At 36.7% G+C, this 17,939-nt stretch overlaps 3 protein-coding genes across 4 annotated transcripts; all 3 read right to left on the bottom strand.

The window, feature by feature from the left end:
• Positions 1 to 747: 747 nt before the first annotated feature.
• On the bottom strand, positions 748 to 6,211 carry LOC120717453 (toll-like receptor 8). Its single transcript, XM_040005472.1, has 2 exons — positions 6,113 to 6,211; positions 748 to 4,790 (listed from the first exon to the last, which is right to left on the bottom strand). Exons 1-2 carry the CDS (start codon positions 6,113 to 6,115, stop codon positions 1,686 to 1,688), a joined length of 3,108 nt encoding a protein of 1,035 aa, XP_039861406.1. The 5' UTR covers positions 6,116 to 6,211; the 3' UTR covers positions 748 to 1,685.
• Positions 6,212 to 7,238: 1,027 nt separating this feature from the next.
• LOC120717454 (toll-like receptor 8) lies at positions 7,239 to 11,794 on the bottom strand. 2 transcript variants are annotated; one of them, XM_040005474.1, is made up of 2 exons: positions 11,202 to 11,794; positions 7,239 to 10,366 (listed from the first exon to the last, which is right to left on the bottom strand). In XM_040005474.1, exons 1-2 carry the CDS (start codon positions 11,202 to 11,204, stop codon positions 7,265 to 7,267), a joined length of 3,105 nt encoding a protein of 1,034 aa, XP_039861408.1. In that variant the 5' UTR covers positions 11,205 to 11,794; the 3' UTR covers positions 7,239 to 7,264. The 2 variants fall into 2 exon arrangements, with proteins under 2 accessions (XP_039861408.1, XP_039861409.1); XM_040005475.1 differs by having other exon boundaries at positions 7,239 to 7,848; positions 11,202 to 11,775.
• Positions 11,795 to 12,259: 465 nt separating this feature from the next.
• LOC120717452 (toll-like receptor 8) lies at positions 12,260 to 17,545 on the bottom strand. Its single transcript, XM_040005471.1, has 2 exons — positions 17,433 to 17,545; positions 12,260 to 15,569 (listed from the first exon to the last, which is right to left on the bottom strand). The coding sequence occupies exons 1-2, from the start codon at positions 17,433 to 17,435 to the stop codon at positions 12,462 to 12,464; spliced, it is 3,111 nt and encodes a 1,036-aa protein (XP_039861405.1). The 5' UTR covers positions 17,436 to 17,545; the 3' UTR covers positions 12,260 to 12,461.
• Positions 17,546 to 17,939: the final 394 nt, after the last annotated feature.

Genomic DNA, 17,939 nt, shown 5'->3' with positions numbered 1-17,939 from the left:
ATGCATCTTGATAGAGACAAAGCTTGTCAAATGTACAGCACGTAGGAGGCCTGGTCTTCATGATGACTCTGCCTTCTCCTGTTCGATGACTGCAACAGGAGGTAGAAGGTTAGGGTCTCAGAGTTACAGCATGGCAGACATGCTCTGGATTAAAGTCAGACGGTGTAGTACCTACCTTCTTTGGTTGGCAGTGGGTTTTTCTCTTGAGTCTCGGTCTTCTTCAGCTTGGTCTTGTCAAAGGTTGTAACCTCAGTGACGTCAGGCTTGTCAGACATGTTTGCAGAAGGTTCTAAAACAAAGAGACCCTTCTTATTAGGCTAATCAGCACACCCGAGCATGTGTAGTCAGACAGTTAAATTTCAAGGCGTTGAGAATTTGAATACCGCCCCGACTCATACACTCGCTATTAAGCGATCTCGATGCACACAACACTTTCAAGTACGGATGCTGCTACGCCGAATGCACTCCACAGTGTACTTTAATTTTAACAGGCGTTCTACAAATTAGTGTTTAAAATTAAAAAACTAAAAACACCACACCCCACAAAGCAGTAAAGTTATGCTCATAAATTCCGCAGCTTCGGTAATTTACACTTTTACTTTGTTAAACGTCATGATGTAGTCATTGAGCCAAGAAACTGAAACCAGAGGAAATAAGGGCACGTCAAGCTAAATTTAAGCGCCGGTCAACTTTAACAAGAAACAGTGGAAGAAAAGGAAAAAAAAAAAAAGGGGAACTTACTTACAAGAGCACGACTCACAGAAATCACAGGATGCGCGTCCGGTTGTTGCAGGAGCAGAGTGCTAACGTCAGCCTCAATCACACAATAAATACAATACCGTATGCAAATGAGCCTCTGACGTCACGACAAGGCTGCTTCGATACAAACGATAAAAAAAAAGAAAAAGTGAACATTTTTTAATCTTATATATAGTCTTGAAAACAAACGCTGATATCCCGAAACCATAGCGCAAGTAAAAAAACAAACAAAAACAAAAAACAAACAAACACCTCAGAACATTCATTCAAATCGAGTGGCCATTAGCAACAGCTGTGTGCCATTAGCTTAATTAACGTCGTTTATTGATTTTCTCCGAACTCTACGAAAGGTGTCTGCATCACTACAGCGCCTTGTTTGCTCTTGTAAGGAAAAATAAATGTAGCCGACAGTTAGTGGAACAATGACTTGAGGGTTTATTTGCAAACGGCACTCCCATTAAAACTGAATCAGTGGTGACACCGTATGGACAAAGTAGGTACTAACCAAACGTGGTGTAGCAGATTCCCTGGCTTCAAGAATTTGTATTTTTGTTGTTGTTTTTCCCCCTAAACAGTAATTACTAAGTCCTAAAATGTCAGTAAAAACCCAAATGAAAGAGTAGGCTGTGCATAAGTTCAACTTGTAACCCATAAAATATTTTTTTTCTTATACAAAAACCAGATGGTAGTCTGCCAAAATTTACATCCACAAAATGGAACACATTTTGAAAAGGCTTTATTTGATAATATACAGCACATAACAGTTTCACATTTACAAATATTCGGTAGGCTGTGCTCTCTCAGCAATTATTAGCAAATAAGTTTTGTAGTTTCTTTGTTTATAAGTCTCAGGCAAACGAGAGAAGGTTTAAAAGAACCAAGCAAGCAATGATGCATAAATCAATAGTTTTAAAACAAGACCTTCTTCACTTGGTGGTGAAGTATTTTGAATAGGTCTTGTTGTACATCACTTGATTATCTACTCTTATGACACTTTGCAGGTTTTGCCAAAACCAGGGCTCTGCAGCTGCTGTTCGCGGCCACTCTACAACACTGCTCTCGCACAGTCGCTTCCTCAAGCGCAGAAAGTGAGAATGCTGCAGGACAGGCTCCAGCATTAGCAGTACTATCACATCCACATTTTCATCCAGCAGTCTTTGGTGGGCCAGATACATTGCTAGCTTGAAAGCACCGGTCTTAACGTAGCCCTTTGTTAAGACAAACAGAGTCTTGCGACTGTACTGGATGCTCTGGGTGAGGTTGTCCACCAGTGGGACTCCTGGGGGCCAGTCCCTCTCTTCCAGACACAGTGGATGTATCTTGTCTCTCTCTTCCTCCAGTTGCACCCGCAGATTGCTCATCACCCACTCAGAGACGTGTGGGTCTTTTGTGTCATATGTCACAAAGACATCATAAATAGTATCTGGCGAGTTCAAGGATCTGTACCCTTTCAGCTTAGCTTTCATATAGTGTAGGACATAGGAAGCATCCCAGTAAAATAAGTGAGCAACTGTTGAAACAACCATGAAAAGAATAATGATAGAAGTTGTTAGAGTGTAGATCTGAAATGCCTGACTGGGATTTATACACTGATGAATGCTAAAATGTATCAATCCTTGTCCCTTTAAGTTCACTGGTGTGTTACATGTCACCTGAGTTGTGAGTCTTGGGATCTTTACATCACTCTGTTCAATCCACAAAACGAAGTCTAACAAATCACAAGTACACTCGAATGGATTTCCTTGTAGGAACAGAGTCAGGTTTGCAGGTCCTGATTTGAAGGTAGTTTCATTGACAATAGTCAATTTGTTGTTACTCAGGCTTAGAGTTGTGAGGCTTTTTAGACTCTTTAAAAAACAATTGTCTGCATGGAAAATGTGATTATGACTCAGGTCAAGGAAAGTCAAAGTTTGTGTGATGTTTGAGTCAATAGTTGTTAAAGTAGACAGAGAATTGTAACTTAGGTCCAAAATTTGAAGTTGATGGAAAGGCAGTTTGTCCCAATTAACATCACTGAGTGAGTTATGACTTATGCGCAGTGTGGTGAGGTTATGTGGCAAATATTCATAAACATCATCTGGAATCTTTGCAATGTCATTAAAGGATATATCTAAAATTGTCAAATTAGAGAGATTAGTGAAAAGTTTCTTGTATGAGCCATCCCTGTCTTTCCAAAGTTTCCCTAGATGATTTTGTGCAAATATAAGTTCTGCTAATGATTTGCTATACATCTCTTTTGTTGTCAGTGTGGAAATCTCATTATGACTCATATTAAGGACTCTTAGCACAGGTAGATTTTGTGTAAAATTTAAATTAAGCGTTACCCCAAATGCTTCAAAGTAGTGTGAATTGTAACTGAGGTCTAGTACTTGTAATTTCTTTAGTTCTTTGAAGGCATTGTTATAGGCCAGATCAACCCTATTGAAGGATAAGTCCAGATATGTCAGATTAGGCAACATCTTGAACTCTGTGCCATTAAGTGCCTGTGAAAATCCATTTCTGGAGAGGTTCAGACATGAAATATTTCCATAGCCCACAAACTGCTTTGGAGAAATGAAGAACAGATTATTTGAGCTGAGGATGAGCACTCGTCCAGAATTGGCGCATTCTTGCTTTGTATTCCTGTGTAGTACTTCATAAATTGAGTCTTTTGGAGTGAGTTTTACGAATGGTGACATAGAAACTTCTGAATTCTCATTATTTCTGTCTCTTAGAGTTGGTAGACTTTCTACTGTAGTGGGATATAACCTGTTTTCTCCGAGATATATCATTCTTAAGTGGGAAAGCTTGCTGAACACGGTAGGGTCAGAGTGAATAATGAAGTTAGTGCTTAAGTACAAATGAGACAGATTTTTCAGATTGTACAGAGGTGTGAGTGTGTCTGGTCCAATACTTTGGAATACCAAAGCATTCAAATGCAAACTTTTCAGTGACCTGAGCTGTGAAAAGTCTTTTGAAAGTGTTAATTTTTCTAGGTACAATCCGACAGCATAATTGAAAGACAGGTCAAGTTTTTCTAGCCTGTGAAGATAACTGAAAGCTTTAACTGGTGTGTCCTCACCAGTTAAAGCTTTTTGTAAAAAGTTAAATTCCAGAAACAATTGTGTAAGATTCGTTAGCGTTTGAAACCAAGAGGGATCAAGGTAATTTAGTGAGTTTCCTCCCAGGTTCAGTGTCTCCAGCTGTGTCAGTCTTTGAAATGCATCAGGATGTATGTCAATAGAACCGTTAGGGCAAGGAACACAAGGGTACGGAGCATTGTGACATCTTGGACAGTTGCCTTGTATATCAAGGAATTTGACATTTTCTAACCCTTGAAAATCATCTTTATATATGTTCTCTATTTTGTTGGTATCCAGACGTAAGATTGTAATTGACTGGGGTAGTCCTTTAGGAACATGGGTTAAGTTGTTATAAGACAAGTCCAGGTATTTCAGTTTTTTCAGTAGTGCAAAAGTGTTTTCGCTGATAGCGACAGACTTCCCACAAGGGTTGCGGAAGTAGCAGTTTTTAGATAACAACAGCATTTTCATGTTTTGCAAGCCAATAAAGCTATTGTTCAGTTTATCCATATTAACTTTGTTAATGTTTAGCTCAAGTCTTTCCACACTGTGGGGGAGATTGCGTGGAATTTCAGTCAGACAGTTGCCGCTCAGTCGTAGTTGCTTCAGTTTTGTCAGATTTTTGAAAGCATTTTCAGCGATCTTCAGTGCTCGGCATCCATAATCAGTCTTGGTGTTGTTTGCCCAGTTGAGATTCAGATGTGCCAGATTCAGCAGATTAGAGAGTGAATCAGCTTTAATACTCCTAATGACATTTTCTGACAAGTCTAGATCAGTGGCATTAGTAGTTATACCTTTTGGTACTTCCTCTAGATGGCGGCCTTTACAGTCAAATTTGACTGTATTTGAAGCATTGTTGGATATGACATCACAAGGAAACTGCCGTGTCATCCAGAAGGGTTTATGTGCAGCCAGCTGGACCTCATCATGGCAACACAGACAGAACAACAGCATCCAGCATTTGGTAATCTGTGAAAAATTGATGAAATCAGTTAACTGAAATAATTTAAAGCTTTTGTTTTTGGTCATATTATTTGGACTGACCCTGAATCAGTTAAGCTACTCCAGGACCCCTCGTGCCATACTAGCGCTTCTCCTTGATTACATTGTTTTCACTTCCCATTTATTTATTAGCCTTGCATTTCTGCATGCATAAAGTTTGTCTCTACTCTTTCTCAGTATTTTCTCTTGTCCTGTTTGTTGTTTTGTGGCCTCTCCATATTTCTCCCTTCCATTCACCCCTCAAGCAGTACAGTAGCAGCAAATGGCTGCTGCTTCTTTAGCCTAGTTTACCCTCCCTCCTTTACCTAGTCCTTGGTCATAGAGTCTTGTCTGCTTGTTTGGGTTCTTGCTCTAATTTTGTTGAGTTTGTGCCTTTCTAAATTACATCAAGGTTCAGACTAATATTTTGATCTGTGAGCCCCAGATTATACACTCACTGCAGCAAAAGATGTTCTTGGCCCAATTAGACTGTAAGTCATGACATCCAAGAACTACAGAGATGTTTTGAGAGAAAACATATTGATAAGATAAAATAAGATGCCTATTATATATTATAGTATTTGTTTGAAATAAAATATTAAGCCGACTCGCATTCCACATTCATTATATGCAATTTATTTTTAATTGTTGTTTATTTAACTGTGATAAAAGGCATTTCTTTTTTGGCTCATGATGATTTGGAGATCTGGATGGCCAAAAGAAAACAACAACTCATTTGTTTGAACGCTTGCTGTTGGGCAGTTTTAAAGCTGTTCAAGTGCAAACAGGTTTAATCACAAAAAATACAGTGGAATAAAAGATTTGTGGATATATAGTGTAAGTGAATGAGGCCCATTGATGTTACAAAGTAAGCTTGAAGAAAATTGTATGTAAGTATGGCATCACTTCTACCCAGCAGGTGCCAATAAATCGTAAATCAAATTGTAGCTGGAAAGACTGTTCCTGTTTTTTGTCACACTTGGGAAAAATATTAAATATCAAAATTACTGAACAGTTTGTATAATTTTTGACTAATTTTTAATGTACATTTTAATGTAATTGTCCAACAAATACCAAATACCAAAAAAACCCAAATACCAAAGGCCATTTCCAAAGTAAGTTAAGTCAACTGTACAGGTTTTTAGAATCAAATAAATCTATGAAACATTTTGTCACCAAAATCCTGAAACTAGAAAAATAATCAAAAATAATACAGATAAATGAAATTAAAGCATATAAAGGTAATCAGAAATTTAATAAAATGTAAAAATGTAAGTTAATATAAAGAACAGAAACAAAATAAAACTCACCATTTTTTCTCCACTATATTGATCCTTGAATGACAATTTGGAAAATTATGCTAGTGTGCTTCAATTTTTTTTTCAATTGTAAGACTTGAAAGTTTCTTGTCTTTTATTAATGATTTCGTTACAGATGACCCTGTTTGTTCCCTTCAAGACAAATAAAAAAGAAACACGCTGTTAAAACTACATGATAAGCTGTGTGAGGGAAGTAGCCCGTTAATTGAAGAACTGCATCTTTTTCATTTCCCTCCTTCAAAAATGCCAGTTTATTTGTCAGCCAAGATGAACACTGGAATGCCAGTAAACACAGCAACAGTGCATAGTGCCAGTCAGTTCTTCAGATTATGTGAAGTAATATGGAGTTTAAAAATGACAGATTTCTTAGACATTAATATGACATTAGTAATATATCGCCTCACACACTGATTTATTTCTGAGTGGGACACTGAATTTAGGGCTAATTTGAAAAATGCACTGTATTAAAACTGTGTCACTTGCACCACCTTACGGACAATCTCAAAAATGTCCAAATGTGAAATAACAGATGAAAGCATGCAAGTTATATTACACATACTGTGTCGATATGGATTTTTAATAATGGACTGCAATTTAGGATCTGTCACTTTTGTACTAAATTTCTCTTTTGTTAACTGTTAAACCTGGTACTGGTGTCACTCAGCACAGATGTTTTCTAACACAGAAACCAGAGACTAGAGTATAAAATCTACATCTGCAAAATGCCACACATTTTATTTTTTTTTTTTTATTAATGCACTGCAGACAGATTACACAAGATTTATTATGCTTTCTCAGCAAATATAAGAAAATTAGTTTTTTATTGTTTCCTTATTAGATTCAGACAAAGAAGAAATCGTTTAAAAGAACCAAATAAGCATTGCTCTAAAGAACAGTGATTTTAAAGCAGGACCATGTTATTGTCTGCAGACTAGAATTACAAATCAGTCCCAGGCAGATAAGTGATGATTATCCTTCTTCACTTGGTGGTGAAGCATTTTGAATAAGTCAATAACTCAACAACTATAAGAAAATTAGTTCTTAAAAACAGTTCAGTCAAAGAAGAAACACTTTAAAAAGACCAAACAAGAAATGATATATAAAAGCACTGGTTATATAACAAGCTCATGTTATTATCCTTCTTCATTTGGTGGTGAAATATTTTGAATAGGTCTTGTTGTACATCACTTGATTATCTACTCTTATGACAGTTCTCAGGTTTTGCCAAAACCAGGGCTCTGCAGCTGCTGTTCGCGGCCACTCTACAACACTGCTCTCGCACAGTCGCTTCCTCAAGCGCAGAAAGTGAGAATGCTGCAGGACAGGCTCCAGCATTAGCAGTACTATCACATCCACATTTTCATCCAGCAGTCTTTGGTGGGCCAGATACATTGCTAGCTTGAAAGCACCGGTCTTAACGTAGCCCTTTGTTAAGACAAACAGAGTCTTGCGACTGTACTGGATGCTCTGGGTGAGGTTGTCCACCAGTGGGACTCCTGGGGGCCAGTCCCTCTCTTCCAGACACAGTGGATGTATCTTGTCTCCCTCTTCCTCCAGTTGCACCCGCAGATTGCTCATCACCCACTCAGAGACGTGTGGGTCTTTTGTGTCATATGTCACAAAGACATCATAAATAGTATCTGGCGAGTTCAAGGATCTGTACCCTTTCAGCTTAGCTTTCATATAGTGTAGGACATAGGAAGCATCCCAGTAAAATAAGTGAGCAACTGTTGAAACAATCATGAAAAGAATAATGATAGAAGTTGTTAGAGCGTAGATCTGCTTTGCCTGTTCCGCATTTACACACTGATTAATGTTAAAACTTATCAGTATTTTGTTCCTCTGGTTCACTGGTGTGTTACATGTCACCTGAGTGGTGAGTCTTGGGATCTTTACATCACTCTGTTCAATCCATAAAATAAAGTCTATGGAATCACAAGTACACTCAAATGGATTTCCTTGTAGGAACAAAGTCTGAAATTCAGGTCCTGATTTGAAGGTAGTTCGATTGACAATAGTAAGTTTGTTGTTTCTAAGGCTGAGAGTCCTGAGGCTTTTCAAACTCTGTAAAAAACCATTGTGCACTTGGGAAATGTGATTATGACTCAGGTCAAGGAAAATCAGAGTTTGTGTGATGTTTGAGTTAATAGTTGTTAAAGTAGACAGATGATTGTAGCTCAGGTCTAAACTCTGTAGTTGGTGGAAAGGCAGTTTGTCCCAGCTAAAATCGCTGAGGCAGTTATGACTTATGCGCAGTGTGGTGAGGTTACGTGGCAAATATTCATAAACATCATCTGGAATCTTTGCAATGCCATTAAAGGATATATCTAAAATTGTCAAATTAGAGAGATTAGTGAAAAGTTTCTTGTATGTGCTATCCCTGTCTTTCCAAAGTTTCCCTAAATTATTGTGTGCAAATATAAGTTCTGCTAATGATTTGCTATACATTTCTTTTGTTGTCAGTGTGGAAATCTCATTATGACTCATATTAAGGACTCTTAGCACAGGTAGATTTTGTGTAAAATTTAAATTAAGTGTTACCCCAAATGCTTTAAAGTAGTGTGGGTTGTAACTGAGGTCTAGTACTTGTAATTTCTTTAGTTCTTTGAAGGCGTTGTTATAGGCCAGATCGACCTTATTGAAAGATAAGTCCAGATATGTCAGATTAGGCAACATCTTGAACTCTGTGCCATTAAGTGCCTGTGAAAATCCATTTCCTGAGAGGTTGAGACATGAAATATTTCCATATCCCTCAAATAGCTTTGGAGAAATGAAGAACAGATTATTTGAGCTGAGGATGAGCACTCGTCCAGAGTCAAAGCACTCTTGCTTTATTAGGCTGTGTGATATCTCGTAGCTAAAGTCTTTTGGAGTAGCTGTTATTGACGGTGAAATAGAAAGGTCTGAATTCTGGTTGTATCTGTCTGTTAGAGTTGGTGGACTTTCTATTGTTGTGGGATATAACCTGTTTTCGGCTAGATAAATCATTTTTAAGTGGGAGAAATTGGTGAATAAAGTAGAGTTGCTATAAATAATGAAGTTAGTGCCTAAATTCAAAGCAGATAAATTTTTTAGATTGCGTAGAGGCGTGAGTGTGTCTGGTCCAATTCTCTGGAATACCAAAGCCTCCAAATGCAAAGTTTTCAGTGACCTGAGCTGTGAAAAGTCTTTTGAAAGTGTTAATTTTTCTGGGTACAATCCGAGAGCATAATTGAACGACAGGTCAAGTTTTTCTAGCCTGTGAAGATAACTGAAAGCTTTAACTGGTGTGTCCTTACCAGTTACAGCTTTTTGTAAAAAGTTAAATGCCACAAATAATTCTTTCAGATTCTTTAGACTTTGAAACCAAGAGGGATCAAGGTAATTTAGTGAGTTTCCTCCCAGGTTCAGTGTCTCAAGCTGTGTCAGTCTTTGAAATGCATCAGGATGTATGTGAATAGAACCATTAGGGCAAGGAACACAAGGGTACGGAGCATTGTGACATCTTGGACAGTTGCCTTGTATATCAAGGACTTTTAAATTTAGCAACCCCTGGAAATCATCTTTAGATATGTTCTCTATTTTGTTGGAATCCATATGTAAAGATGTTAGTGACTGGGGTAGTCCTTTAGGAACGTGTGTTAAGTTGTTGTAAGACAAGTCAAGAACCTGCAGTTTGTCCAGTATTTGAAAGGGTTTTTCCATAATAGCAACAGACTTCCCACAGGGATTCCAGAAGTAGCAGTTTTTAGATAGTAACAGGTTTGTTATGTTTTTTAAGCCAATAAAACTGTTGTTCAATTTATCCAAACTAATCTTGTTAATGTTTATGTCAAGTTTTTCCACACTGTGGGGGAGATTGCGTGGAATTTCAGTCAGACAGTTGCCGCTCAGTTCCAGTTGCTTGATTTTTGTGAGATTTTTGAAAGCATTTGCAGAAATGTTCAATTTTCTGCAGCCATAACCATTCTTGGGCTTGTTTGCAAAGTTGAGATTGAGCTGAGTCAAATTCAGCAGATTAGAAAGTGAATCAGCTTTAATACTCTTAATAAAATTTTCAGATAAGTCTAGATCCGTGGCATTACTGGTTATTCCTTCTGGTACTTTCTCTAGATGACGCCCTTTACAGTCAAATTTGACCTCAGAGGTATTGGTGGATATGACATCACAAGGAAACTGCCGTGTCATCCAGGTGGGTTTACATGCAGCCGGCAGGATCTCATGATGGCAACAGAGACAGAACAACAGCATCCAGCATTTGGTAATCTGTGGAGAATTGATGAAATCCCTTATATGAAATAACCTTATGCTTCTGTTTTTGGTAAAATTATTTGGACTGACCCTGAATCATCACTTAATTAAGCTACTATAGGCTCAGGCCGCTGCAGGACCTCCTTTGTTATGCTACCAACACTCTGTTTTCATGAACATTACCTACTCAGCCATTATAAGGTACTGCCCACACTAGAACAGCACATAGTCATGGAGCAAAACTGGGTGTCTGTTGCCAAGCAATATTTTTTTTTCTTCTGCTAAATTTAACTTTGAAAACCAAAGTGAAACTTCTTCATCAATAAAGTACTTATTTTTACAGCTGTATTCATTTTTCTTTAAGCAGTTTCAGTTTGTTTTTGCTAAAAGTATTCATCAATTTGTCGCAGGTCTTCATTGCAGCTGAATTATTTTTAGCATTCCATATGGAATGCTAAATGCTATATGCTATATGCTTTCAATAGGGTCTTTACATCTTGCTTAAGAGGTAAAGACCCTATTGAAAAGTTTGAGCTTACCTTTGAAAATTTACAATAAATATGTGACTTCGTTTTTAAAAATGAAGGAGGCTACTGATCGAGTAATCATGATGGAGCATTTTTCTAAACAGTTCTGAGTCACTTTTAATGTACAATTTAATGCAATGGTCTAACACATTTTCAAAAAAGCAAGGGACACTTCCAAAATTGAATTAACCAAACTATCCAGGTTTTTGGAGTCAAGTAAATCTATGAAACACAACAACTAGAAAAGAATCAAAGATAAGACAGATCAAATTACGAGTAGTAAAAATCTAAGTTACTAAACAGAGAAAATAAAAAAAACTTACCATTGTGTTCCTATTGTATTGTTCCCTGAGTGACAATCTGGAAAACCTTTGTCATGCTCCAGTACTTCAAAATCTTTTAGTTATTCGTTGAAAAAAAAAAATAGAGTTTATTTTCTTTAGATTTAGTAAAGTTAAACACTGCTTGTCTTTTAAAGCTTGAATTTATAACAATTTAGTCTGTTTGAAGTTTTTGCTCTTTGTCTCTAGACAGTTAAAGAAAACTCTTTAACTAAAGTCAAATAAGGAAGTAACAAACTGTTAACAACATGATAGCGTTTGTGAAGGAAGTAACATGTTGTTATGTCCCCAAGAAGGAAGCTGATGAATTGAAGAACTACATCTGTTTCATTTCTCTCTTTCAAAACATTGTCACAATTTCATTGCCAACTGAGCTGTACGTTAAAATCTCCAGTGAGCATACCAATGAGTGCCAGTCAAATCTCTAAAACAGTGTGAATGAAAATGGAATTTAAAATTAACACTGTATTAGTCATTAATATTACATTAATAATCCATCTGCTCACAAACTGATGTATTTTTCAGTCGGACAATGACTTTATGGCTAAAATTGCAAACTCCATGACTGACAGCACCATTCAGGCATCGTTACGATGGAGTAAATGTGACTAAAAGTCTCAGCTTGATAAATTACAATTTTTTAAATTTGCAATAAATATGCAACTTCATAACTCATTTTCATGTAATGGATTACGAGACTTCCAAAAAAGCAAAGTGTATTAATATTATATTATTAATATATCTACTGACAAACTGATGTGTTTCTGTGTGGGACATTGACTTTAGGGTTAATTTGCAAGCTGCAACTGCATCACTGCTGCCACCACGTGGATAATTTAATAGCAGGCAAACACAGAACGTGTTAGTTCTAACCAGTCATACTGTGTGGATTCTGGGAAACTCTGTGATGGAGTAAAGTTTAGGATGTGTCAATTTTGCTCGAAATTGATCTTTTGTGGAACTGTTGAACCTGGTAATGGTGTCCCTCAGCACAGATCTTTTCTAAGTTTGGAACGAGAGTGTAGACTGTAAAATTTACATTCAGAAATTGCCTCACATTTTTATATGGTTTCGTTTATTAATGTACTTCACACACATTACAAAAGATTCATTATGCTGTCTTGGCAACTATAAGGAAACCAGTTCTTAAAAACAGTTCAGTCAAAGAAGAAACACTTTAAAACCAAACGAGAAATTATATATAACACACGTGTTTTAAAACAAACTCGTTATTATCCTTCTTCATTTGGTGGTGAAATATTTTGAATAGGTCTTGTTGTACATCACTTGATTATCTACTCTTATGACAGTTCTCAGGTTTTGCCAAAACCAGGGCTCTGCAGCTGCTGTTCGCGGCCACTCTACAACACTGCTCTCGCACAGTCGCTTCCTCAAGCGCAGAAAGTGAGAATGCTGCAGGACAGGCTCCAGCATTAGCAGTACTATCACATCCACATTTTCATCCAGCAGTCTTTGGTGGGCCAGATACATTGCTAGCTTGAAAGCACCGGTCTTAACGTAGCCCTTTGTTAAGACAAACAGAGTCTTGCGACTGTACTGGATGCTCTGGGTGAGGTTGTCCACCAGTGGGACTCCTGGGGGCCAGTCCCTCTCTTCCAGACACAGTGGATGTATCTTGTCTCCCTCTTCCTCCAGTTGCACCCGCAGATTGCTCATCACCCACTCAGAGACGTGTGGGTCTTTTGTGTCATATGTCACAAAGACATCATAAATAGTATCTGGCGAGTTCAAGGATCTGTACCCTTTCAGCTTAGCTTTCATATAGTGTAGGACATAGGAAGCATCCCAGTAAAATAAGTGAGCAACTGTTGAAACAATCATGAAAAGAATAATGATAGAAGTTGTTAGAGCGTAGATCTGCTGTGCCTTTTCTGAATTTACACACTGGTTAGTTTCAAAGTGTACCAGTGGTTGGCCCTTTAAGTTCACTGGTGTCTTACAATTCACCTGAGTGGTCAGTCTTGGGATCCTTACTTTACTCCCATTTATCCATAAAATGAAGTTTAACAAATCACAAGTACACTCAAATGGATTTCTCTGTAGGAACAAAGTCTGAAATTCAGGTCCTGATTCGAAGGCAGTTTCATTGACAATAGTAAGTTTGTTGTTTCTAAGGCTGAGAGTCCTGAGGCTTTTCAATCTCTTTAAAAAAAACTTTTCCACACTGATAATGTGATTATGACTCAAGTCAAGGAAAATCAGAGTTTGGGCGATGTTTGAGTTAATAGTTGTTAAAGTAGACAGACGATTATAGCTCAGGTCTAAACTCTGCAGTTGGTGAAAAGGCAGTTTGTCCCAGCTAAATTCTCGGAGTGAGTTATGGCTTATGTGCAGTGTGGTCAGATTACGTGGCAAATATTCATAAACATCATCTGGAATCTTTGCAATGCCATTAAAGGATATATCTAAAACTGTCAAATTAGAAAGATTAGTGAAAAGTTTGTTATACGAGCCATCCCTGTCTTTCCAAAGTTTCCCTAAATTATTGTGTGTAAATATAAGTTCTGCTAATGATTTGCTATACATTTCTTTTGTTGTCAGTGTGGAAATCTCATTATGACTCATATTAAGGACTCTTAGCACAGGTAGATTTTGTGTAAAATTTAAATTAAGTGTTACCCCAAATGCTTTAAAGTAGTGTGGGTTGTAACTGAGGTCTAGTACTTGTAATTTCTTTAGTTCTTTGAAGGCGTTGTTATAGGCCAGATCGACCTTATTGAAAGATAAGTCCAGATATGTCAGATTAGGCAACATCTTGAACTCTGTGCCATTAAGTGCCTGTGAAAATCCATTTCCTGAGAGGTTGAGACATGAAATATTTCCATATCCCTCAAATAGCTTTGGAGAAATGAAGAACAGATTATTTGAGCTGAGGATGAGCACTCGTCCAGAGTCAAAGCACTCTTGCTTTATTAGCCTGTGTGATATCTCATAGCTAAAGTCTTTTGGAGTAGCTGTTATGGAAAATGAAATAGAAAGGTCTGAATTCTGGTTGTATCTGTCTGTTAGAGTTGGTGGACTTTCTATTGTGGTGGGATATAACCTGTTTTCTGAGAGATATATCATTTTTACGTGGGAGAAATGGCTGAATAAAGTAGAGTTGCTGTAAATAATGAAGTTAGTGCCTAAATTCAAAGCAGATAGATTTTTTAGATTGTACAGAGGTGTGAGTGTGTCTGGTCCAATACTCTGGAATACCAAAGCCTCCAAATGCAAAGTTTTCAGTGACCTGAGGTTTGAAAAGTTTTGTGAAAGAGTTATTTTTTCTGGGTACAATCCGAGAGCATAATTGAACGACAGGTCAAGTTTTTCTAGCCTGTGAAGATAACTAAATGCCTCAAAAGATGGTTCCTCACCAGTTATAGATTTTAGTAAAAAATTAAATGCCAGATTTAATACTTTAAGATTCTTTAGACTTTGAAACCAAGAGGGCTTAAGGTAATTTAGTGAGTTTCCTCCCAGGTCCAGTATCTCCAGCTGTGTCAGTCTTTGAAATGCATCAGGATGTATGTTGATAGAACCGTTAGGGCAAGGAACACAAGGGTACCGAGCATTTTGACATCTTGGACAGTTGCCTTTTATATCAAGGACCTTTAAATTTAGCAACCCCTGGAAATCATCTTTAGATATGTTCTCTATTTTGTTGGAATCCAGACCTAAAATTGTAATTGACTGGGGTAGTCCTTTAGGAACGTGTGTTAAGTTGTTGTAAGACAAGTTCAGAGCATTCAGTTTGTCCAGTATTTGAAAGGGTTTTTCCATAATAGCAACAGACTTCCCACAGGGATTCCAGAAGTAGCAGTTTTTAGATAGAAACAGGTTTGTTATGTTTTTTAAACCAATAAAACTGTTGTCATGTAATTTATCCAAGCTAATCTTGTTAATTTCTAGCTCAAGTGTTTCCACACTGTGGGGGAGATTGCGTGGAATTTCAGTCAGACAGTTGCCGCTCAGTTGTAGTTGCTTGATTTTTGTGAGATTTTTGAAAGCATTTGCAGGAATGTTCAACAGTCTGCATCCATAACCGTCCTTCGATTTGTTTGCCCAGTTGAGATTGAGCTGAGTCAGATTTGTCAGTTTAGAAAATGATTCATCTTTAATACTCTTAATAAAATTTTCTGATAAGTCGAGATGTGTGGCATTACTGGTTATCCCTTCTGGTACTTCCTCTAGATGGCGGCCTTTACAGTCAAATTTGACTGTATTTGATGTTTTGTTGGCTATAACATCACAAGGGAACTGCCGTGTCATCCAGGTAGGTGTAAATGCAGCTGGCATGATCTCATAATGGTAACACAGATAGAACAACAGCATCCAGCATTTGGTAATCTGTGGAAAAATGATGGAATCAGTTGAATGAAATAACCTTAAGCTTATAAAAGGGCTTCTACAAAATTATAACACTTTTTCATGATTATTGTGGTAAAAAAATAGATAAAAGAACACTATTTGTACTATATATAATGTTATATATTATATTACTATAACACTTTTATCATGTCAATTAGGGGTTCACAAAATACAGTGATATTGGTCTGCAGATTAGGTTTGCTTTTAGAATCGGCTTAAAGCTTATATTTTAGATGTGACTAAAAGTCTCAGATTGATAAATTAAAATTTTTTAAATTTGCAATAAATATGCAACTTCATAACTCATTTTCATGTAATGGATTACGAGACTTCCCAAAAAGCAAAGTGTATTAATATTACATTGTTAATATATCTACTGACAGTTGTTAAAGGTTGACCCAAATTCATTCCCTCATCCCTACCAGGCTCGTACATCTGTGGGCCTTCCTGTGATGCAGTGAGCACTTCTCCTCGACTTCACTCTATTCACTCCTTATGTCACATAATGGATAAAAATCTATGTAATTTTTTCTGTGCATTACTGGTTTCCAAACTTTTTGTAAAACTTTTTTGTCTACTGACTTAAACTGTATATACCTAAACCGAATAGAGCCCTTATTAATGTTATTACAGTTATTTATTACACCACTGCTTTTCCTGTTTTGACATGTTAAAATATCAGCTAGGGAAAAGACACTGAGATTGTAAAGCAATCTTGAAAAAATTGTAAACCTGTCCTATTTGCAGCAGGTGGCAGTAGGTTGGAAGTCTAGTAAGAAAAAAAAAATCTTGTTCTTTCTTTTACTTATCAAAACAGCAAGTAAGGGGTATGAAATGTAAAACGATACATGTAAAATGTACAATTACCAGCCTAGAAATAATTTTAAAAATAGGAGATATGTAAAATCTTTCAGGTTGTTGTTAAAGTACTTTTCATGGGAGCACGTCACATACTTAGTGATAAGTGACATACAGTATCCCATAAATTTTCTAAATACATTTGTCCCATGTCTTCATTATACCTGTGCAATTTATTGAATTGAAATACCTAAAAAAAGGGGCATCACTTTAAAATAATGTCACATTATTAAGCATTATTAAGGTATTATTAAGGTTTTACCAAGTGGTTAATTCATCATTTATATAGCATCAGTTCTCCTGTTATGCCATTTATAAATACAGGTATATTATCACTACTTTGATTATGATTACTATTAGCAGCTATGTAGTAGCAATTATAGCTGTACATGATTTCACCATGTCCAGCAGTGATAGCTGTACATGGCGTAACAGTAACAGATGGATAAACATATCTGCATCGGCATACTAAGGAAGAGCAGTGATGTATAAATGATGAATTAAGCACTTGCTAATACTTTACTAACACCGTAATGATGCTTAATAGTGTGACATTATTATAAAGTGCTACCGAAAAGAAAGTCTTGACTGCTAAATGTATCTTTGACAGTTTAAGATAAAATGTGGCTTCATAGCTTGTGTTCTCAAGATCGCCAAGTGCTGATTTCTAAAACAAGTTAAATAAAATGCCGATAATGATGAATATGATAATGATGCTATGATGTTTTTCTACACAACGGCTGGCAAGTTTTATTATACCTTTTAATTGAATATGTCAACACATTTCCAAACAAGCAAAACAGATTTAAAAGCAAAACACAATAAAATGATCAGTCTGGGTTTTTGGAGTCAGATATATCTATACAAAGTTTTGGCACAAAATCATAAAATGACAAAATCATCAAAGATAACATCAGAATGCAGAAAATCAGATTATTCTGATAAGTAAGTTAAAAGTAACTATACACACACTCAGTAACTTACCATTGCGCCTGTACTGTATTAATCCCTGAATGACAATCTTGAATTCAGATTTTCTCCTCTACCATTTAAAAATAAGTGGTAGTGGTTAAAAGACAAAAAACAAAAAAACAAAACCCAAAACCAAAAAAAAAACCCCAACAAGTTGCTAAAAATCTATAAGGTGCATGTCTTGTATATCATCAAGTCAAATTAGCCGTTTAAACATCTCTGCATGCTCACATACACCCATCAAAATAAGGAAGGGGACTGTTGTACACAGCAGAATGAGCTGTGGGGGGGAGCAGCGTGTGAATTGAACAAATACATCTGTTTCATTTCCTTCTTTCATGGTATGTTGCATTTCATTGCCAACTGAGTCTGAGAATCCCCCACTGGCATCGCAAAGAGTGCCAATGAATTTCCCAAATAATTTGAATACAGAGTTTAAAATTAGCACATCATTAATTATTAATATTTCATTAATAATAAAACTGCTCACATTACAACAGTTCAGTATTCACATATAAT

This window comes from Simochromis diagramma, unplaced genomic scaffold (assembly GCF_900408965.1).
Source record: "Simochromis diagramma unplaced genomic scaffold, fSimDia1.1 OVJJ01000501.1, whole genome shotgun sequence".
NCBI classification, from domain to species: domain Eukaryota; kingdom Metazoa; phylum Chordata; class Actinopteri; order Cichliformes; family Cichlidae; genus Simochromis; species Simochromis diagramma.
The sequence above is the reverse complement of the archived record's forward strand: the minus strand, read 5'-3'. Positions and strand labels throughout refer to the sequence as shown.